Here is a 24652-nt window from a genome sequence, read left to right as displayed (position 1 = left end):
GGGTACAGGAGAAACTGAGCAGTACTGGTCCAGGTAGGAGTCCAGCCTTACATAGCCTCGTGGGCATTCTTTCCTTTCAGGGAGAATCCCTCTGGCTCTCTTCCTCTCTGTGGATAGTCTCTCATTCATTGAGTGACATAAAGATTTAGAAAGCATCTTAAGAATTATACTTCAGGCAGCTATTACTACTTAGTCAAAGCAAGTTTGCAAAATGATACAAATCTGCCATTCCAAATTCAGATATTGCTTCCCAACTGAGATTATACAATTTTACAAATTCAAAAAATATGACGTCAAAACTGCAGGATACATCTACCTGAGCAAACACAGTGCCTATCCCTCAGCCTCCCCACCCAACCCTGATGAATCATAACTCAGATTGTTCCCTATATCCTCAAACTTCCTTTATTAGGAGCAACTTTGTGCTAGATGATCTTAAAAGTAATTCACACTGCACGCTGTCAGCATCGTCTGCCACAATTGCTACTTTCTCTGCTCAACTTCTTTTCCGAGGTGCATTTTATAACTTTCTTGTATTTCCCATTGACTTTCTGAGTTTGATAGAGCCTGGAAAGCTCTCCTTGCTAAAATTTGTTAAGCAGATTTATGAATTTTATAGCAAGGACTGGAAGCACCAATTTACAGTCTAAATAGAATAATGATAATTCCAAATGAGCAAGTTTGTTAAATTATTTTAGTAAATTCTAAAAATTGAAATGTGAGGACTTTCTTGCCACTCCTTTGCTTTATAAATAATCAAAATATTCTCTTTCCTCACTAGAAATATATCAAAGACTTTTTTCTTTGTTTTGTTTTGGGGGTAGAAAAGAAAGTAAATCCAAAGCTAAAAATTTAAGTTTTCTTTTGTTGTTTCCTTGGGAATAATCAATGATTCCCCGGTAACAGAAACAGTTTGTCCTAACTTAAACAGGCAAAAACACCATTCCTCTCCAGTTTCACCATTTTTTCCCTCTCTTTGTGTAAATATCTTGGTGATGCAGTGTCTAGACTTCTTGGAGCAAGTGATGGAATCTGGAATTTATCCTGTGAGTTTGAAAATGGCTATCCAGGTCTCCTACATGCATGTGGAAATCTGGTGTTTCCAGAATATGTGAAAATCATCACACTGTTTACCAAAAAATAAAATATATCAAGTCACGTCCAACTTTGTGCTGCCTCCTACAAGGAAATATCGTATAAACTTGCTCATTTTATCTGTATCATCTCATTGTAATGTTCCCATCAGTCGTATCAAAAAAATGCAAAATAATTTCCACTCATGAAGGAATTATGGTAGATTTTTTTCTAGTTTTTGAGAAATGCTCATAAGAGAAGTTAGCTTCAAGGATGGACATCCATTCTTGTTGTGGTTTTAATAAGTAATCCAAGGGAATGAACCAAGTCAAAGGGGCAGCTTTTTTTATATCGCAGGTCCTTCTCTTGGTCCTATGTCATTTGCTAGCTGAATAAAATGAGAGCAACCTCTGAAGCACCCAAATCTAAGCAATTTTTTGTGCAGCTTGGATTATTAAGTCTGACTGTAGTTTATCTCTTAAGGAAATCAAACTGTGTGCTTACAAAGAAAATGCAGGGGTTTTGTCACCAATTACATAAAGCTGGGAGTTGATCTTACATGTAACTGTAACCATTTCCTGTAAGCACTTGCTCCTAATTTTATAAGGCTGTCACTTCTTGAGGCTTTACCCTAGAATGTACTTGTCTACTGCGGAAGAGGTCTATTGCGAAAGTTTATCCAGAGATAATAGTCTAACAGGGTATAAAACTCCATAGCATCGACTTGTCTGAAGTGTTTATTCCTAATTTTCAAACTCCTTTATCAAGCACTATTAGTTTTTCCATGACAAAAGAAAGAAAAAAGCAACCTGAAAGTAGGGTTTTTTTTTTCCATTAAAATACATACACACACAGAACACACATTGAACTGAGCTGACCTTATTTATACTATAAAATCTCTACTGGTTCTCTTCAAAATAGCAGCATAAAACAAGTTAAATAATAAAATAAATAAGTACCTAGGGTAATGCTCCTAGAAGAAAATGAGGTGTTCTGAGTATAAAGTAATTTTTTTTTTAAAGTATGGAAATTGAAAGACAAAATGTTAATGGTAGACATATTATTCTCTATTTTTAAATCAGAACTCAAGCCCATTAATTTAAAAAAACAGTATCTATATTACATGGGAATGAGCAAAAGGAACGTCTTAAAACCTTATTTACTTAATTTCGAAGATAATGAAGTGGGCTGAAAAGTGTGCAGAATCACAGGGAGAAGAACTGGAGCTTTTCCCATTATATGTAGGTCTCAGTTTCTCAGTCTGTAAAGCGGGTGAACCACCCTGCTAGCACACAGCACTGTTCTAAACAGAAGATGAGTGTGAATTTACACTGTAGTCAGTTCAGTCTAGGTCATGTTCACACTCCACTGAATGTCACGGGAGGCGTGAAGATCTGCTGATTCAGTTTTACCCAACAAAACACAGATAAGGTTCGGAATAACCCATTTGAAGAAGCTTAGCTAAAAACTGCAGCAAATGCTTTCCATTAACTACACCGCCTAGGAACTCCCATTAGGCCTGAGAGGCCAAAAAAATGGGGCGATTCTCCTGTGAGCTAGTGAAGATTGCTTTCTATGGGCTCAGGCCATGTCGCTAAATCTAGTTCACAGGACCGCCTCCTTCGAGGTGCCAGCTGTGGAGCAGAGATGGATCAAAGTCCTGGCCAGCATTTGGGTGCCAGTGTGGTCATCGTCTTATGCAAAGGACACGGATACTCACTTATTAGGCCCAGTTACAAAGTCTGGAATTACTAACTGGAATAGAAAACAACCAAAGCCGAAATGGATTATCCTTTCCTAGCATATTATAACTCTTGGAAAATCATGACCAAAAGGGTAGAAATGAGCCACAACAGTTATCAACTCTGTGCTGAGATAAATTCGTAGTTGGTAAAAAATGTATTACCACTTGCTACAAATCTACTAGGATTTTTGAGAATCAAAGAAACATTTTCCAAAGCACATTTTTTTTCAGAGCACTAGTTCTAAGCAAAATGATTAGGTGCTACAAAAAAAAAAGTTTAGAAATGCTGGTTTAATGAACTTTAACTAGGCTGCTGTAAAATAATGACTCCTCAAGAGTTTTTATTACATGTCAATATCAAAGAAAAGAATATAGCATGCGGCATTGCTCAAGTGCATGGGAACACAGAAGGCTTTTTCTCACTTGAGCCTAGCATTCTATAATACATTGTAGGGAAAACTAAATCAAAGGATATTTAAAACCTATATAACACAGTCAAAGCACCTGTCTGAAACAGTCAGGGGACTATAATTATTCCCCGACGTCCTCTCCAAAGCAGTTTTGTTGGTAATGCAAACACCTGCCACAGGGCTCTAGATGTGAAATAATATTTGCTGAAATGTGACTCCAGAGTTCTATACTTATTTTAAAAATGGGTAGCAATCAGATACCTGAATACCTATTACCTGCTTAAGGACACGAGGACAATGAGTTGGATTAGGAATTTATTTAAACATTATATAAACACACTCTGGGGCTGGGAAAATTAATATATGTAATGAGCTCAGAATTATCAATGGCTAACATTGATAATTTGTCATTGGAATTGGAAGTGGAAGGCTTTCTACTCGTATCAGTTTATTCTGCCGCTGGACAATAACTTACGGAGAAGCAGGCATTTGGTTGAGTTTGAAGATCCAGAGACAAGTAAAACTTGGTCCATGCCTTCAAGGAGATAATAGTCTGGACAGTTTTAATAGAAGAGTGATGAATGCTGCGAGATCACAGAGGACAGGGCACAGAAACCTCTGACAGTTTTCAACTATAAAGCTCAATTAGCAATGCCACCAGAGCTTTCAAAGGATCGCTCTTGGTCCAAGTTACAAGGCTGTTCAATACAGATATGAATTGCACTCGGTTGGTCTAACTCTATTCTAACAGACAACAGTTCAGTTTGTCGGATTCGGAGTTTTTTCATTAAGGCTGTGTCTATGCAAATAGATACAGTAGGACAGTGCTTAGTTTACAGTGAAGATGCATTCATTCCAGAATTGCTTTACTGCCATAATTCTCCATAAATATTAAACAACTGATGAGCTAGTCTCCATTCAGACATCCCCTTGACTCAGAATCATCATGCCTCTTGGATACTGAAAGCTACGTAAAACGTAGTAATTTGGGTTTTGCATATTTATGCATGGCCCTAATTTTTCAACTCAGCAAATTTAGAAGAATAAATATTCACAGGCTTGTGATTTTTTGTCATAGACATGATTTCTCTAATCTATGTGAATTGATGATTCTGGTTCTAAAGTTTTATAGTGTTCATCAAGTTTAGAAACTCAGAAATATAGTTGATTCTATAGAAAATTCTATTCTCAAAGAGTAGAACTTGGAATTTGCTGGAGGGATGTGTATTGGAAATAGGAATATGGGTCATACTTTCTGCTGGGTGACGATGTAATGTTTCTTTGGGGCTCCTTGTCTTCGTTGCAAAAATACCCGTTATCCCCAATACATATGTTACCGAATGCTCCACTTAGTGAAAAATGGTTTGAACATTCCATTGTTTATTTGGATGAAGAAAATTTGGAGAGTTCAAAGAGCTGAAAAGGAAATCCTGATGATGACATGAGAATGGGGTGGGGAGGGGACAAAGGAAGCTTCAGTATTATCTGCAACACTGTGTTTTTACGTATAGAAAATGGTGATGTGACAATAGCAAAATGATGGCATGTGCCCAATTCTGAATGTTGCTGCCTAAGTCTTTCTTGGATCATCCCTCTATTATTTTTATTTAGACAAGAAATTAGTACTAACAATATGATTCATTCATTCAACAAATAATTTGTTGAGAGCCTACTCTGTGATAGATGCCAGCAATGAAACAGAGACTGAAAAAGGGCATCATCCCTGTCCTCATGGAGTTTACGCTTTAGATACGAAAGTGAAATATTCGAGATCTGATAGAGACTGTTTCCAAAGAGAAAGCGAGCGAGTAGGGGTGAGTTAGCTTGTACTGATACTGTGGCGGTGGGCTGCCGTTAGTCCTGAATCAGTAAGAAGTAATTCTATGCTGGTAGGAACTGCCCTATTTTGGGTCAAGCTAGAGTTTAACTTGAATCATGCAGCGGCCATGGGCCACGCATCTCATGTGATGTCTGCTTTTCTCGTTGGTTGCAATCCCAAGTTCACCTGCCTTTTTCTTTGATTCCCTCTAGTATATGACTGCTGCCGCTCCTATGCAAGGGACCTACATTCCCCAGTACACGCCTGTGCCTCCGACAGCTGTTTCTATTGAAGTAAGTCTGGTTCTGTCTTGTAGAAAGAGGGTCGGAGAGATACATCTCAGCCACATAGAGTGTGGTCCCCGTAACCCAAGGATCCCTTATGTGTGTGTGATTGTGCTGCTCTGGCATTTGAAATTGCAAGCTCAGGATATGAAAATGTGTGCCTTTACTTGGCTCTGCCTGGGCTTTCCTTTGCACATAAAATAAGTTAATTTGCTATAAGGTATGAGGGAAGTGTCTTTTTCGTATCTAGAGAAAAGATCAGAGGCCGTATCTCTACCCCATCAAATATTAACCACAAATACACATAAATAGGGAGGGAAAAGAGTTTGCAGCTATTTGTATGAGCTGGTTCTCTAGTGCCTTCTTACTCAGAGTGGTCCCTGGACCAGCACCGCGGGCATCATTGGGGAGCTTGTTTAAAACTGCAAACTCTCAGACACCACCCAGACCTACAGAATCAGAATTTGCATTTTTTAAAATTGAGGTAACACTGGTTTATAACATTCTGTAAGTTTCAGGTGTGCAACATTATAATTCAACATCTGTGTATACTACATGGAGCTCATCATGTAAAGTCTTGTTTCCATCTATCACCAAATGTTTGACCCATTCGCCCTTCCTCCACCCCCTTCCTTCAGATAACCATCAATCTGCTGTCTGTATCTATGAGTTTGTTTTTGTTTTGTTTGTTTATTAATTTTTTGTTTTATATTCCACATATGAGTGAAATCAGATGGTTTTTGTCTTTCCATCTAACTTATTTCACTTAGTATGGTACCTTGTGATCCATTCACATTATCACAAATGGCAATATTTCACTGTTTATGGCTGAGTAGTATTCCACTGTATACATATGTACATTACATCTTCTTTAACCCATTCGTCCTTTGCTGCTACCAAGGTTTGGGAAACCCAGGCTTTTAAGAGGACACTATCATGTAATTTAGGAGCCCACAGAGGCCCAATTTTTAAATCGTTTATGTGTCCCAAACCTGTAGACCCCAAAGAATGTGTCAGTTATTATTAAACAGATTTTAACAGGATTTTCAGAATTTTAAGACTATGCAATTAAAACACATTTTCTTTGCTATGTTTAGCTACCAGAAAGCATCTAGAACATGAGGAAATTATGAACCTGGACATTTAAACATAAATCTCTGCCACATAATTGCATTTCAACACCAAATGTTCAACAGAATAGGAACATTTTGATGACCATGAAATAATGAGACACATTCAACAGTGTGGCTTATTAAAAACTGTCTAATTATTGTGAAACCTAGAATTTAAAAAGAAGTCTTTCCTTAAGAAAAATAGAAGCACACTCTGATATATTGCCTTTAATTTATGTTTATAAGGATAAGCACTGATTTCTTTTCTATGTAAAAGTACTCACTGAAAAATTCACCTGTCTCCGTACAATAGTGGTGGAAAGTTCAGAAAAAAATGCACAATAGTATTTGTGAGAAAAGGGATTGAATTAATATAAGAGAATTTTCAGATTCTAAGCATCTCAGGGATCTTCTTTGGCAAAGAGTTGACCAAGAACATTTGAAACCCAACATCACTACAGGTGTCCAAGGCTGTAAGTAAAACCAGGAGAATATATTCAGACAGACGCCTTTTTTAGGCCTAGTAATTACTAAAGGAAACCACCTGTGCCTCTCTGGAAACCAGTATGTATCCCAAAAGATGACCAACCTGAGAAATTCATTCTTGCTGACATCTGTGAGATCAAGAGAATGAAGGGTAAGGGAAGGAGCAAATCAGAATTAAGGAGTTTTTGAACTCCTTTTCTGAAACCTCTAATGAATTCCAGGTTATATTGTGGAAAACAAAATAAAACAAATCAAACTGCTGAAGGGAGACTTTCTTAACAGTATTCTTTTAAAAGAATTCCAAACACTGACATTGATTTTTATTAAGGTCAGCGTTCATTGCTTTGCCTGATCATATAGACATGGTACAGTGCACTATCCCAAGAAAATGCTTGAATATACAGTTTCTGTAGAAATCCTACATGAATTTTTTTATTAATAATTTACCATTTAGTGTGGCTGAATACAACCTACATGGCTCAGTGGTTGAGCATGGACCTAGGATCCAGGAGATCCCCAGTTTGATTCCTGGTCAGGGCACGTGCCCGGGTTGCAGGCTCGATCCCCAGTAGGAGGCATGCAGCTGGTCAATGACTCTCATCATTGATGTTTCTCTCTCCCTTCCTCTTTCTGAAATCAATAAAGATATCTTTTTTGAAATAAATAAATAGATAAATAAATAAAAATAAAAATTCCAAGTATGGGCAAAATGATTTCTGACCATTTGACTGCTCCAAGGACTTCTGATGGGAAGGCTCCTTGGTTGTACATTGAGGTGAATTTCTCAGCCCTTATCCAAATATGCTCTGTGGTTTTCCTGTGAGGACTTATTGTGGCTTCACATAACTGAGTGCAATTATACTCAAGCCAAATAGGAGAGTGGTATTCCCTGCAGTCTGGAAGAGGGCTTTTTGCTGAAGCTAATAAAGCTTGGTGTTCTTATTTGCCCCCTTAGGGTGTTGTTGCTGATACCTCTCCCCAGACAGTGGCACCTTCATCCCAGGACACCAGTGGTCAGCAGCAACAGATAGCAGTGGACACATCCAATGAACATGCATCTGCATATTCTTACCAACAGTCTAAGTAAGTTCTGGCTCTACTAAGCTCTTTCCCTCGAGATCAACCATCTTGACTTCACTCTCATGTTGCACCTGTTAGCTCTTGCTGCAGTACAGACCATCCCAAACTTAGCACCCAGCACTTACTTAGTTCATGATTATGTGGGCTGGCAGTTGGAGCTGACCTCAGGTGGACAGTTGACTGGACTTGCTCAAGCGTCTGGGGACAGCCGCCCGTCACTTTTGCAGCTCTGCTGCTGGGTGCGCATTGGTTGCTGGTGGAGCGATGGAAGTGATGGAGCCACACGGTTTTGATCCTCTGGAAGGCTTTTCACACAGAAGTCTCAGACTCTGAAGAATGAGAGAGGAAGCCCAGGTGACCAGCATTTCTCAATTCTGTTTGTGACTCGTTTGCTGCCGCCCCTTTGGTCAAAGCACGACACATGGCCAAACCCAGGGTTCATTACCAAAAGGCTTGGGCGCGGAAAGGAGCATTGCATTCATTTTTACCAAAAATAAAAAAAATCTACCATATGAATCCATATTTTGGAACAACTCTAATATCCCCACACGAAACTAAATAGTGAGGCTGCATCTCGGTCTCCGTTTCCTCGCTCTTAAATAAAAACAGTAACACTCTCCTTGCAGAGTTGCTTTGAACATCCCTTGAAATCATTCACAAAAACTGGTACTGTAAAATATAAAACAGGGAGTAGGGTGTTATTCGGGAATAAATGGTGAAGCAAAAATCACGAAGTCAGAATTACTCTTGCAAATTCTTAAATCACTTAAGAAAAGTACAGTTGGCTTTGTGATGAGTAACTATGTAGATTAAAATTTGAGAGGTTTTGACTGAAACCAAAGAAATGAACAAAAGTTCACTCCATATACAGATGTCTTGTCATGCAAACTATTCTACTTTGCAGGTAATAATGAAAGCCCTGGTAAATAGAGAATTCCCAGCGATCCTTTCTGTCTGCATAGTGTTGTCCCATTTCTTCATCATCATTTCTCTTTAACCTCAATTCACATTAAGAGACTTGTTTGTTGTTGAAAGGTTAATCACAGTAATGAAGTCTTCTATATGTGGTTTAGCTTCTGAAGTCAGTCCTGTGAGTTAAATGTAATCAGAACATGACTCTTCACCTTACAAATATAAGGTATTATCATCATCATCATCATCATCATCATCATTACTATCACATAATAACTTTCAGAAAAGATCGAGTAAATAAAACGTTTTTTCTTTTAATTCACATATAGCCTGTGAATTACATGCACCAACAATATGGTAGACTCTGGCACTCAGTTCCAAGCATATTGGAATTTTTTTTAGTCTGCTCAGCAGATTATATGGGGAAAGGAGTAGAGATTGGTGATGTGAAAGCACAGTGAGAGACACTGGTGGGAGACGAGAGATACTGTATTTGCCACAATAATTTTTCAAGGCTTTGTGAGTAGGCGAAACTGCCTTGTCTGTTTTAAAGTGCAATGAGGAAACCAGTGATCCTAGACCCTTCTTGCTAACAGCTTAATGATGTCTGGATAAATAACTATGCTTTCATTTATCCAACCAACAATTATTGATTGAGTGCCTACTATGTGACAGGGAGTATTCTATATGCTAATGAAAGACTGATGGAAGAGGCAGACACCTCCCCCACTCTTGGAGTTTATTTTCTACTAGGAGCAGACTCAGAATCATGGGTCAAACAGCAAATACAATAGTACCTCTGTTTTCAAATGTAATCCATCCCAGAAACCCGTTCGAGTTCTGAAATGTTTGAAAACCGAGGGATCCACAGCCGACGGCTAGGCCTCAGGATCTTGCCCTCAGCAGAAGCCACGGGGCATGTTCGACTTCCGAGGCATGTGCGAAAACCAAAGCATTTACTTTCGGGTTTACAGCATTTGTAACCCGAAATGTTCGTCAATGGAGACGTTCGAAAACCGAGGCACCACTGTAATCAAAAAGAAACAGAATTTCAGAGCAGACTGCTTAAAAAGATTCTTGTGATAGAAAGTGACCGCGTAGATACCTAAGATTTGTATCAGGGAAAGTCTCTCGTATAGACTTGGTCTGAAAGACACCTAGAGGCTAATCTCGGGGAGCTTTGGAGAAAAAACATTCTAGACAGAGCAGACAGAAATTCAAAGATCTGGAGTGGGGACCCGAGGCTGAAGTGTGGTGGACAGGGCCACGGGCGAGAGTTGTAGAAGGTGATGCTGAACAGGTTAACTTTTTTAGAGCCTTCGGTTCTTTAGATACTTGACTTTGTGTTGAGTAATTATCCCTGGTTTTATGTTAAGTGAGCTAGAAAACCTTTGGAGGTGTTTAAGAGAAGAAATGACAGAATTTTATTTACGTTTCAATGACTCTGTTACCAATGGACACTGGGTATAGAGGGATATATTTCAGGATGGCTTTCAGGATGCAGATTTCCCCCTCTTGCAATTGTCCAGACCCTCCTCCTCTCCCTGCCTGAATAACTTAGCTCTAGCCGCCCCTACTTGTCAGCCCATGATAAGATGCTCTTTCTCAGGGTCCCCACCTTTCATGGTCATTGTACGATGTGATGGAGAGGCGAGTGCTCTGCCTGCCCAGAGAGAGCATCTCTGCCTCTCGTGGATTCTGGTGAGGGTCTTCCCATCCGCCTTCGCACCTAGGCCCTGTTTCACTTACAGTACCTTATGCCGGGTACTATGCTAAGGGACAGGATCCATGCCCTCGAGGATTTTCAGTCTAGAACAGGATTTAGATCTACACATAGACAAGGAGACTGCAAGGAAGAAAATGAACAGGACTCTTCTTTAAGGTACTATAATAAGTCATAGAAGAATGCATTTAATTTTTCTTGGTTGTGTAAGCTTCGGTGGAGGTTGTGGCAACTGGAACTGTGTTCTTACAGGAAGGAGCAATGTTCCAGGTGGAATAATGTCCTGATCAGTGTCCAGGGTGGGGAAACTCAGAACATTTCTTTGAGAAGTAGATACAGAGTAGTAGAATAGTGTAAAGAGGCAGACTGAACCCAGATTCTCATATCAGGCACCATACCCAGGTGCCTGAACAGCATTTCCTTAGTCCTTTGCATGTTCTTCCAGTTGAAGTAGCTGGATTTGGAAGCAGTGTAACAGACAGTCTTATCATTGCCGTCGTTCAGACCAAAGGGAACAGAGTTCTGAAGTAGGACGGTGGCAAGTGTAATGGTGGGGGTTGGGAGATAGAATGAAGTAAGAAAACGAGGGGCCAGGACTTTTAAAAGTTCAAGCAATACCGTGGGGTTACTGATGCCACGAACAGGGGCAGATGACATAAAATCAGGGGCCCTGATTTGTGGAGAAAGATGAGGAATTGAATCATCCTTATGATGAGTCCATGCAAAGAAGCATTATTCCTCGAAATATTTGAGGAAGCCTGGATCTGACCTCAGAAAACTTGAAGTGTTCAAGTTTAAAACTGGTGGCACCATGGTCATGCGCCTTGAGCATGGATTCTTACGGTGCTAGTGCAGAGCTCTGCGCAGATAATAAACATCGAGATGAGAGGCCCCCCAGCCCGTGTCCTCGTGGGGTGAGAGTTATGGTGAGGGGTGTCCCCGCTTGACGTTTCCTTGCACTCATGCTGGACCGTGTGTTACAGGATGGTCCGCAGGGTGTGCTCGTTGCTGCAACGTGACAGAGATGAAAGCACCCTGGAACACGGAGCGTTTCAAATGTGTGACGTGCCGAAACCACTCGCGTTGCCTCGCGGACGTTTCTTTTACAGCCCCAGCGCTATTCTTTCAAATAATCTAAAAACACTCAAAGTGGAAAAATTCACTCAGGTTAGATTCTACCATTTTCTCGAGGGAGGACTATGTTATCCTTATAAAGGCCACCAGAAATCTACTCGAACAGTCTTGTTTTGAGGTCAAGGCACAAGCAAAATCCTTAAAGTTATAGGCTCCAAATTTCTCTGCAAAACTGTTATCTTTTCAGTTCATGGAAGAGTGGTATTTCTAAAATATTTTCGACAATCCATGTTCTCTGGAGTACTCCAGATTCACAAATAGCAGCTTATTTCCATCTTCATTATACTAATTGTCATCCCCTTACTTTCATTAGGCAGCTCATTTCTAACAATCATTATGTTAATTGAGATATGGATAGTTTAAAGTGCTTGTACCAACCTCTGTCCTTTCTCATTAAGTGATAGCTGACCTCCTGTGGGGTGTGAAATTCTGATTCTGGTAGCTGAGTGCCCCTGAAAAGCTGTTTAACCCATCACACATACATTTAACATCATAATGTCTAATACTAAAGTTATTTTAAAGTAAATTAGAAACATCACTGCAGAAGGCCACAGGATAAATGTTTTGGGGATCTATGTCAGCAAATATTTTAATATTCCAGATTTTACTTCCCAAGCTAAAAAACACATCTTCACATTTGTATTCATGTTTTTTCTTTTTCTTCCATTGTTAAAAGACACTATTACTACAAAAGGGACTCTGGAATCTTATCGGGAAAGGCAAAATTGGTACCTGTGGTTTATTTTGGAAATTCCATGGAAATTTCAGTCCCTGCCCAAGTTATCAGTTTTCCTTTGTGCTTGTAGGAAATCTTAAAAACAAGAAGGACTTGAAACACTGTTTTCAAGCAGCATTAGGTTCTAATATGCAAAATCGAAAGCCCTTGATTCAAATTCCATCTTGGCCACTGACTAATTGTCATTCAACCCTTCGGAGCCTCCTATCCCTCTTCTTTAGAGTGAGAGATTAGATTGTCCTCTGAGGAGTATAAACTAGATTTCTGGTACTGGGGAGGATTAGCCAACCTTCCCTGGAGTTGGGAAACCTGCTGTAACCTCAGTGAAAGATTTTCTTAATTGCAGTTCTCTTCAGACCTATTAACATGCTAATGGATGCGACCTCCTAGAGGGCCAGACAAAGATTTCAGATGTTTTACCTCCTGAAAGATTAGTGCGTCCTGCCCTCCAAGAGTTTTGTTTTAACATATTAAACTATTACAGAACTCTATCAAAATGTTTTATTGTCCACACCATGATGATTTTGATACTAATTTAAAAGATGGCCGTCTTTCAAAACCAGGCTTTTTTGTACTGGATACTCTTCTTGATGCCCTAATCACATGCCTGGCTTGCCTCTGGGTGATCCAGGAGTGGGAGTCCAGTGTGCAATTTTCCCAAAACTCTGGACCACAGAATCCCTCTTTTCATACGTCATCACCTGAAGCCCATCTGTGAGGAACAACACCAGGGAATATTAATTATTAGGTAATCTCTAAGACTTGTTCCAGCTCGAAAAGCCTAGAATTCTAAGGTTATAGTTTGCTGCTTCCTAATCTATTCAATCTGCTTTTCTTTGTGTGTGTGTGTGTGTGTGTGTGTGTGTGTGTGTGAATGGGGGTGGTGATGGGGGAGTTGGGGGGTGAGAGGGTTCAAGATGCCTCTGATCTTAAATTCAAAGCCCTCATCTTCCAACATCCACACTGACCTTAGAAGGCCCTTGTCTCAACCCCAAACTGCAAAGTCTTTTACTCTTCTAGCCTCCTCTTGAACGCCAGTTCCCTGTACACGGTAAGTATGTTAATGATGTGTGAATTATATCCTTGATTTCCATGCTTACATGTCCTTTGAGCTTGTAAGTAACAATATTCTGTTTGCACAGAACTTTACAGTTTGCAAATAATTTTTATACTCATCCACACGAATACCTCTTTTTAAGTTGCAGCCAATTTTATTTCTAAAATAACCTCACCGTCTAACTTACAGCATTCTTGTTTGTAATGATCACAGCCTTGAAAACTTAGAAACTTGTTTTTATGGGTATAGTGCAATTCACAATTATTATTGAAATGTGCACTTTACCTGGGACAGAGAAGGTAGACAGGAGTGAATTCAGTTCTGAAAAATAGCAACATTTTCCCCCCTCAGACTTCAGCTAGCAACCATGAACATGTAAAGTACAGTGACTTATTTCTCCTCATTTGTTTTCATGTAACACTGAGACTACTCGAAGGGTCAAGCAAGTGACGGGAGAGGGCTATTAGAAGCATTTGCGTAAGGTTATAAAGCTTGACAGCAGCTCCAGCCTAGCTCATGAATATGGAAGCTGCAGGACCAGTGCACATGACGCACCTGAGCAGGGAGGGTGCTCTGGTCAGCGTGGGCCATTGAGCAAGACACTGTTCAGTGAGCAGCTCTTACAGAGACACATGGTATTTAAGGTGTTTTCTGCTCCGTGTACAATAACACCAGGGTTGAAGATGGGAGTAGGAGCAAAAAATAGATCCGAAAAATAAACAAAAACACAAAACCATTCAAGATAGGTTTTTAGAGATAAATGGAGCAAGTCTACACTTAGCAAAGGTACAGAGAAAGATCAAATATATACCTTAGTTTCCATGACAACTACTAATAAAATTTCCCTTATTGTTGCTCCTATTATGAAAGTTTTAATTGCATTTCTCACTTTCTTGCATAACTCAGAAGAAAAGGTACTTCTAGAGACTTAAACTATTGGTTAAAAATGGATATATTCAGTTTACCAACTAGTCATTGCCCTTACATAATTCTAGGTATAAGTTAATCTGGATTCTAGGAGCCATAGCTGACTCCTATGAGGACTTTTTGCAAATTAGGAAAAGCAATCCCTCTGGGCCATCCCAGGCTAACTGCCATGTAGTTTAAATCATTGTCAAGGGCTTGCTGTCAAAGTGAATAAGGCCCGTTTGCTCGGTTTGAATGCAGCCCTGCACCAGAGTACATAGTTTGGGGAACAGACTAGTGGCTGGAGCTTAGCCCCACTGTGCTCCCTCAGCCGTGCATCTTGTACAGTGAACAACCTGTACAACCATACGCAGCAGCCCTAAGTTTCTTCTACTAAATTAAGCAAATGAGCGTCAGAAAAACCTGCAGAGCACTAAGAGCACTAAGGCCTTCGCCTACATACATATGACCTCCAGATAGTTTAGATTCTTCTTTTTATAGCACACCCCCGATGTTATTTAGCAAAATTCTAATCTGTAGGTGGAAAAGCTAAGAATAAAGTTCAACCCTCTAGAAGCTCAACCCTGCAATAGAGATGGGACAGCAGCAGAGGCCATTATTTGGACTGGGCCAGGCAAAGTGGCATATAGTAAAAGTTACTTTAGCCTTGTGAAACACCTACTATGTGCATGCCACTCTGCCAGACTTCTGGAAGGTATAAAGTGAAAATAAAATATAGTCCCTGCTCTCAAGAATTCAAAATCTTGATGAGATATATAAGCAAGGAAGAAGAGGGAAAGTGAACAAAACTCCTTGCCCTCTTAACCACATTACTTAATTCCCTGGGACAATAAGACTAACGTGAACATCCTTGGTGAACACCATAGATAACATACAGTCCATTGCTGTATCTTGGGTATATAGTAGGGACTCACACATTTGCTGACTGAGTGAATGATGAATCCCATGGGAGTTTTGAAGGGATAGACATGTGCAAAGAATTTCTGGGGAAACTACAACATAAGCCAGGCAACAAAAATAGGCTCCATTTGCAAAGGGATTGTTTTTTATCTGGGTATATTTGTAATATTTATTACTTTAGAACTGAAAGATATTCTTGACCCATAAGCCTTGCTATTTAATGTGAACATACTTTCTGGCTCAAATATATATTTGTGAGAAAGTGGCAGAATTTGACACTTGAATCGGCCCAATATGCTTTTACAACTTCATTGTAAATAACATGACTGTTATTTTTAAAGAGCTTAGTATCTTTTTAAGAGGCCTCAATGGACAAGAGCACAGAAGGAGATTTCAGAGTTGCTTTGTGTAATAACCACTCTTGTTCAATTGTTTTCACAGACCATAAACAAGACTGAAGAATGTCCGTCCGAAACTTTGCCTTGAATGAAGAGACTTCATTGAACAAGAAGTTGGCTTCCAGTTTGCACAGGCGTCAATGGAATGCTTTTTTTTTTTTTAATTTTGTACTTTACCCAACGAAAACAAAGCGTTTTGTGTGCTGTGCAAATGGGTCCTTCATGTGGTCTGACAGTTTATTTTTTGCCATCATTTTTTAAATTAAAGTAAAAAAATAAAATCCCAGAAGAGGAAAAACAACAAAAACGAAACATGGAAGGTTGACATTTTATCTGGAAGAACATTTGAAGTCAGAATTGACCTGAAGGTGTAGATAGATTTTTTTTTTTTTTTTAACAGAAAACCGGATGTCAAGAGGTGGGCAAGCAGAAATGGAAACTAATTGTCTTCCTCAGTAATTAAGCTACTCTCTTTTTTTCCTTCTTGTTTAAATGTGGGTTGTTTTTTAATTTTTTTTCTTAGAAATATTTAGGTAAGGTTTATCTTGAATCTTAATTGCCTTAATTTTAAGGACGTCAAAGGCTCTCGAGGCAAGCTGTCAACGTCTTGTTAAAAAAAATCCAGAAAGAATTGAAATATTGTGCCGGCTTTAACTGGTGCAGAAGCTTAAGACTGTGAGTTTTTAGGATGAAAAAAAAAAAAACTGTACAGTTTAAAAGAAAATGTTTTTCTTCATTTGAAGAAAATTTGCTGATAAAAAGAAACCATGGCAACTGCAAGAATTGGAAAAATGCTGGGACTTTTCATGAACTTTGTCTTAAGTGTTGAACCATTCGAGAAGGCTAAAACATTTTATGGTAAAGTTATTAAGGTTGGTTTAAAAAAAACAACTGCATTAGAAATAATGCGTGTTTGGGGGGCAGAATGCAGATTTTTTTAATTTACAAAGCGTGATTGCTAGCAAAAGCATTAGTGCTTTTTATCTGCAGTCTTTTTTATGAGCTTTACAGAGTTTTTAGTCAGCTTTGCTTGTCACATTGCAAAACCTAGCTTAAGAGCATTAAAAAAAAACAAAAAACAAAAAACTTAAGTAGATAGGAGCTTATGGTCAAAAGTGCAAAACAAAACAAAACAAACAAAAAAAAACAAAAAACAAAAAAAGCAATAGATAGAGAAATTGTTGACAATTTCTGTAGTCTTTCCTAGTTGTGATCAAATTCAGCCTATGGATGGCCTATTTTATACCAAAGATGAAGTGGTACCCTATTGCAGTCCAGAAGATAGAGGTTGTTTTTCTTTACTTTTCTCTTAAAATTTTTATTTGACCTACATGGCCGGACCAGTTCTTACTTTGTTGTTTGTTTAAACTACCTTCCACTGGTATTTTACATACTGCAAAAAGAAAAATTTTTTTTGTATATTTGTTGTTAGTAGAATCTTGCACCTGCTGTGTTCAGCGGTTTCAGCATGAAGAGTTCTGGATACCAACTGATAGAGCCAAATGGCTTTCAATTCCATGAGCTTTTCCACTTCCTTGCTAGCTCTCTTGAGTAGTGAAACCTGTATGGATGGCCACCAACCAGCTAAGACACTTTTTTAACAGGTTGAAATGTTTTTGTGAATTTTGAATGAAAGACACTTCCTGAACCTGGTCTGAAGGGTCACTTGTCAAAAAGAAGCTTAGTGATATTCTGTTAAGTGGTGAGTGGTCTCCTGAAAAGGTCTCATTGCATTTGTAACACTAGTCTTCCTTCTAAATTCCAACACCTCTTGATTTTGTCTTTTGCACCTTAGTCTTTGTCATCATCCACCATGAATAGTCACCTTGATTCTGCAGTTGGGAAGGGATATCTTCTTTTTGCCTTTTTTCATTGTATTTTCATATCCTGGTGTTGTCAGAAGAAAGACAAAATAGGCCTTTTTATTTCAGTTTAACTCTCTGAGGCAAGTAGGACCAATAAGATTGAGTACTCTATTAGTGGGATTTAGGTAAGCTTTTAATATGCTAGTTGACAATCAAGAAATTCTATGATTTATATTAATAAGAACCAAAACAATTGGGTTTGATCAATCATTAAAGCCAAAGGAGATATATTTGCATTGAGAAGGGTGCAAAACTTTCTCAAAAATGGATTAAATTGATGTAACAAACATCTCTGCATATTTGGTTCATGAAATCCATATTCTGCCTGTACAGTTTTACCTGAAACTAAGGACAATGAAACTTTAACTGAACCATGCCCTAGAATTGCTTTCTGAATGAACCATTAGAATCAAATAAGTGAAACTCTCTTCACAAACTGAGTCATAGGAAGCTGTCTTAGTCCAGAAAGAAGAGGTAAATACGTGAAGTGCACTATAAAAGAAAGCAAAGTAGGCTTTTAAAAACATTGAAACAAATTTCAAAGATAAATTATATTCCCATTAGGTCAACATGAGCAATGAGTTTGACTCATATGAAAGTGTCAATATTCCACTTTTTGTGACTTACAAACAGAAAAGCCTAGTGTGGAAACAGACCTGGTTCTCTTATTTGCAACACCATGTATTGAAAACTCAAATCTAGAGAGTGACTCCCTATCTTTGTGATCAAATTAGAGGCGAAAATATATCCAAGAAAATGGAACGTGCTACAGAGAAATTCAAACTGGTCACATCCATCCTTATGATTTTCCATGCTTTCAAAAGAATCCTACGTTTCTACTTCCTTCTGTTCCATCCTTCAGCCTCTCATGTATTTTAAGGGTGGCACTTAAGTTTTATCTTTGAGAAGTGGGCCCCCAAGTTTCAGGGGGTATAAACAAACATGTATGGAAACTGTATTTTCTGTTTCTTTTTTCACTCTCTGAACTCTTTGTATAAATAAGGATGATCCTGGGCATAATTCATTTGAATATGAAACCAACATGCTTTCTTTTGTTTCTGTAAAAAATAATAATAATAATAATAATGTGATACAAAGAAAGTCTCATTTACACAATCAACAATGAGGCTAAGAGGTAGCTACCATGTGGCTGATGAGTGTGCCTAGGTAACTTCCTGTTTCTATTCAAAACAACTGCTTTATTTATACATTCAGAAACATTTTTTTCAACTATGAAATTTCAATGATCTCAATTTTTTTAAGCCACTTCAGGCAAAAGGAAATTACCTGTCATTTTATGTATTCATGTGTGTTTTGTGTTTGGATTTTTTATATCATGCCATTCTATAAAATATCTTATTTCAAGTCAAAAAGAAAAAAAGAAGGGAAAAATGGCACATGTTCAAATTTGCATCTGTCATCTTAACTAATCATTGTTTTAAGAGTCATGTCTGGGGGGAAAAGCATCAACAGGTAAGCAGCATTACATTGTATTACAAATAAAACAAACCAAAATATGTGTCCAATATATGCAGACATCAGGAATTTTAATTTAATCAACAATCGATATGTTGGTTATTTTAATCCTGTTTAGGACTGTAATCTTTTTTGCTTTTGAAGTATTCTGGTTCACCAGGTTTTCACGCATTTATTCAGATATTCAATTTTCCCTCTCAACTGTAGTTGCCAAAACGTAATCTAAACATTAGGAAACAAACTATAGCCAGAATCCAAACGGGATAAACACTATCTCATCCAAACTGTAGTCACATGGTCAGTGGAGGAGTGCAGTTTTTTCTGTTTTTATTGTTTTTAAATAATGATAAGCTATTGTCAGGGGTGGCAAAGTATGCCTAGTGGCTGGGGGCTCCTCATGGTCTCCTGAAAATGTCATGGACCCTAAGTGAACTAAATGTGATACTAGCAGGGGCTGGTGACTGTCCTTGAACATTGGCATGTCTTGAGTATTGCAGGTGACATAATATTCTAAAAAAAAAATCCTCTAGCTGACTCCAGTTCGGTCAGGGTTAGTTTGTTTCCTTGGTAGATTTCAATTGTTCAGGTGTTGTCTCCATGCTTCACCTGAATCAATTCTTCCTGTGACCTTAACGGATCTGCCACATTTGACAGCATGTAAGACTCACCTTCACCTTTCCTAATGAAAACCACACGGTGTTAAAAGCACTCACCTTAGAGCTGGGAGGCTGAGAGCAGGTGGCTGGATGGGACTGGAAATTCGCTGTACCTGCAGAATGCACCGACCCTTTGCAAAACTGCTTTAAAACTATTTTTAATTCACAAAAAAAGTACTTTTCCCCCCCAAAACAAATTTATTTGAATAATCGGGATGCCATTAGATACCTATGTACCTTTTACAGTGGCCTAAAATCTCCATTCACGCAAAGTGAGATTTGATTTAAATAGGACCTTTGCAGTCTTCACGACTGAGAAGTTTCAATGTGCTGTCTAGACAGATTATAATGTTAGTAGGAGACTAAAAATACATTTGACAATTGAGCCTCATGCTTCATTTGAGCACACACACCATTGCAGATGAGCTGATAAACAGAAATTCTTAAGTGGGTTTCAGTGATAAATGTTTTCATATGATAGGAAATCAAGTGAAAGGATAATATTTGTGTATAACACTTGGCACGTTTGAGGATCACTTCAAAATAAAGTTAAAACATGTCATGGAGCCCTTGATCTGTATTATCTTGTCCACAGTGGGGAGTAAAGGAGGAGATTTTGTTTTCATGTTATTGTGGCTGGCATGCTTCAAAATTTGGAGCTCCCTGGGACTGACAGCCTCTCATGCAATCTGAGGGGCTGGTGTGATTGAAACAGGCTCATTGATTCCCTGCACTGTCCCCTTCCTGTGGCGGATGATAATGGGATTTCATTAATGAATCAACTCGTTTTACAAATAACATCCACTGTGGCATTGGAAGGCAGCTGAGTCTAACTCAGATGTAACACTTTTCACCAAACATTTTAAAATACATCATTAGTCTTTTCATCCAAATGCTTTTGGTCAAGGCTGTCCTTTGTAGATTACGTGGCTCAGGAAAGCACAAAAGCCAAATGTAAGATCCCTGAGTGGCCCCCAAAATCTTTTACGACGTAGGGCAGGGAACTCCCCCCAGATGGTTGATACCTTTGATCTTTGGTCTTATACCCCAATACATGTGCTCCCTGTCACACACGCACGGGATGGATGCCTTCTCAATATTCATTTCTTTGTATTTCTGGGAGGGAGAAGGGTGTTTCAAGAAAGGCTTCCTTCACTCAGGAAGCGTTAAAGCTGAAACAGAGGTGAGATCAGGCTTGGAGTCTGCACAGGAACCACTAGGCCACCAAGTCACGCTTTCCTTCCATCTTACACCGGTTGGTAACCGCCCGTGATGGAATCTTGCAGAAATACAATCACTCTCAATTTTTGAAGGGCTAATTATCTACTTTGTGCATTTCCTCTGTCTTTTCTTTTCGACTCTTAAAACTTGGGGCTCTATTTCCTTTTACTAACATGTCACCCTGAGGGTGGAAAAAGAAACAATGGGAAATAAAATTCAAATCAGTCTATTTTGCTTTTTGTTAAGTATTGGTTTATTGAAGGAGTTTGAAATCATTTGTAAAAATTAATGTCAGAGCATTATATACTGTTGATTTTTTATTACCCATGATGTTCCCATCCCATCCACCACAAATAATTGAGAGTTGGCTGTATTCTTGCAGAGTATAAAGAAAAAAAACTGTAGCTAATAATTTGGCTTCCCCCCCAAAAAAAGCTGTTTTGGTTTCGTTAACTTTTGAAATTTGAACCAGTAGAAAAGGTCAACTCAGAATTCAGTTATGAGAATATAATAGCAGCTCTTGGTTAAAGACACACTCTTGTCCCTATCTTAAGTCTTTCACCAAAAAAAAAATCCACACAATTCATTGTTTTGTTTTGTTTTTGTTTGTTTTTTTACTTTTCATTACTGTATTAAGGCTGAACGACCTTGACAATCCAGCGGATTTATTTAAATAATCATTTCAAATTTAAATAGTGTCCAAAGTGTAACTTTAGTGTTACACTTTGTATTTTAAACCCTCTGGTCTTAGATTATTAAGAAAGATGCTCTGTCCGCCTCCCTAAATATGTTATTTCCTCATATATAAAAAAGGAGTCATTCCACACTTTTCAGGAACTGTAAGTACAATTTCAAAGAGACACTTGAAAAAGTTTTTTCCATTCTGGAAATCAGTGTTTTCATTTCTTTAAAAAGAAGAACTAATTGGAAGATTAATTTTAAAAATATATGGGTAAAAGTGTTCTTGCTATGAAATATTCAGTACACAATTTCTTAAAAAAATTGGGACACAGCTTCTTTTAAACCCCTGGTTTCAGGCCGTATTTGACTTCATGGAACTTCTGGAGCATCTAATTTTGAACTTAATTTAAGAGCATTTTGTACTGCTGTTCTGACTGTCATGGAAAGTTCTGTAATTCTATGGTGTTTCTGGTTTTATTTTTAATATTTTCATCTGTACCACAGTCAAACTAGCTACCATTTCCCCCATTCCTTGGGCTTTCTGTAGATCAGTGGATGTTAGGTTTAAACTTCTGTTTTCTTTGATGAAGCTTTCAATAAAAAATGAAAATAAAATCAACCCAGTAGGGCCATTGTGTTCTTCACTCTTCCAGAGATGGGTTGGGGGAGGGACTGGTGGGAGGGAGCAATGTCTATACATGTTAGATTCCGTATGCTGATGGCTTCCTACAGAATTCCTCAAAGAGCCATTCATGGAAACAATGTGGGAGAGGAGGGAGCATTCTGTTCGTGCAAAGGGGCATGAGGAAATCACTATTTTGGGGTTGTAGGGGGTAATAGATCACTTAGATCTTTCTAGGACCTTATACACTGTGCCCACTTTTTAGGCTTAGGGATCTGGTGATCATCCAGCTCCTCTATCCAAACATGCCTAACACCAGCAACTACTCGATGCATCTTGTGTGAAGGTCAGGAGACAGAGAGTTATATGTAACACTAAAAAATTTTCTTTTGACACCTGTGGTTTTTAACCCCGCAAGGATTAAATACCAGGTCAACCCAAATCCTAAGCGTCCATTTTTCAAGCTGTGGATGGCTATGCTAAGCAAGTAACCAGAAACTATATTTCTCTGGTCCAGAATAGTCCAAACTAATTCAAAGCTCATATTCAAGGGCCCCAAATATTCTGTGCTATAATATGCACTTGCTGTGTTGTTTAAGAATATCCAATTCTACTCTAGAAGACAGGAAAACAAGTGAGATGAAAAAAATTAATATGATGTGTTCAACGCAACAAAGTAAGTCATGTTTAAGAAAGATAAAAAATAGAGTATATGTGAAAAAAGAGAAAGACCAAGAAAACGCTTTATGTTTATGATGCACTAAATATATACAAAGTACCGTGTAGCCTGGATACACTAAATATACATGAGAAATGTGTCTGAGGCCTTCATTCGGCCATCCTTTGTAACCCTTGCAGAGCTCATCAGGGTAACTGGTGAACTGCAGTTCCTTCCTTCCCTTCCCTCAGAGGCAGCAAGCATGTTTCATTGGCTCCTTCCTTCTCTTGTCTGCCTTGCTCAAACCAAGCTCCCTCGGGTCCTTATCACACACCAAGCGAGGGAAAGGTTGACGAGGCAGAGGGAGAAGCAGGAGAAAGGAACACTGCAGAACATTCAGCTAGTGCGGTCCTTCCAGCCCTCTTGCACCCTGCCTTCAGTGAGTGAACCTGCTCCGTGGACCTCCCCTTGCTGCGTGCTGTGGGCTGGAAACCCATGTAACGAGCCCTGTGCTTTCAGCATACAGTGTCGGGTAAAAGTAGATTTACAGTTGTTCATATGGAAAATAATGCAATAATTAATAATACAAGAGTGAACTCTGTGTTTCATGTACTCACAATTGTAAACCTACTTTTGCCTTACCCTGTGTTTAATTGGCCTCTGAACCTTTCTGTTCTGTGACCTCGAGTACAACTTGTACTTGGAGGCTACCACGGCATCGAGGTGATTTCCCATGTGACAGCGTCATGCTTTAGAATATAAGCACCCCAGAGAGAGTAGGGAGAGCGACCCAACCAGTGTCCGGGTTCTAAGAGCGTGTTGTGTGTTGTGTATGCCCCTTTTCCCTATATGAGTGTCTGTTCACCTTGCACTTCTTGGCAGAAGAGGAAGTTGGAAGAGAAAGCTGGAAGAATGGAATTATTGGAGAATGTAAGAAAATAAGACTGAAATAAAGATCTTGAATTTAATTTCACCCACATTCCATCAGGGTTTTTTTTTGTTTGTTTTTTTCCCCAAATGGTTCTTTTACGTTCATTTGTTTTTCAGGAATTAAAGACTTTTAATAAGAGAATACCACCACCACCCATATGCACAAAATTCTTGCAGGGCATTTGGGAATTTCCTGAAATGCATCCATAGGCTTTTGGTAAAAAAGTAAAATAAAAATCCTTTGTTTTAAGATATAAAGATAAGAGAAAGAAGACTAGAGAATGAAGAATCACGGCCTCCCTTGTATAAAAAATAACCATGATTTCTTGACCTCATATCTGTGTATTATTTTAGTGTTTTATCATCTTTTTCTCCCAAAAGAACTCAGTGCTTTGTCAATTCTCAATAGTACCAATAAAATTCATATTTAATAATGCTCTTTTAAAGGGAGGCTGCTCTCCAAAGTTAGTAAAAAGTAGTATAGCTCAAACTTAATCTCAGAGGATTTCATTATTTCTAAATTTTCTGCAGAAGAGTTTCATTTACAGTGTGGATGAAAAAGTCTTTCCATATATCAGAAAGCTGTCTTTTTATTTAAATCCTCAGACGCAGGGTGCACCTTCCCTCCCAGGGCCTCTCTCCTGCCCTGAGGAAGGGACAGGTTACTACTGTGATAAAGCGGTCAGCAGGTGGCGCTGCTGCATTAGTCTCCAGTGGATTCCAAACCCAAAGCCCGGATTCAGGATT

The 24652-nt window shown here is 38.7% G+C and overlaps 1 protein-coding gene across 12 annotated transcripts in view; it reads left to right on the top strand.

Annotated features, from left to right (window-relative positions):
- RBMS3 (RNA binding motif single stranded interacting protein 3) overlaps positions 1-22314 on the top strand; it is a 640734-nt gene extending 618420 nt beyond the window's left edge. For 8 of the 12 annotated variants that reach the window (XM_087824904.1, XM_016198818.2, XM_087824902.1 and 5 more), the window contains 2 exons: positions 5260-5340; positions 7885-8016. In XM_087824904.1, coding sequence (XP_087681030.1) covers positions 5260-5340; positions 7885-8016 — 213 coding nt within the window. Of the gene's footprint in view, positions 1-5259; positions 5341-7884; positions 8017-15839 lie in introns of those variants that run through there. The other 4 variants (XM_087824903.1, XM_016198811.2, XM_016198812.2 and 1 more) reach the window with 1 other exon arrangement.
- The last annotated feature ends 2338 nt before the right edge of the window (positions 22315-24652 follow it).

The sequence above is a fragment of the Miniopterus natalensis genome, chromosome 15 (genome assembly GCF_054644295.1).
Source record: "Miniopterus natalensis isolate mMinNat1 chromosome 15, mMinNat1.hap1, whole genome shotgun sequence".
Lineage (NCBI taxonomy): Eukaryota > Metazoa > Chordata > Mammalia > Chiroptera > Miniopteridae > Miniopterus > Miniopterus natalensis.
The sequence above is the reverse complement of the archived record's forward strand: the minus strand, read 5'-3'. Positions and strand labels throughout refer to the sequence as shown.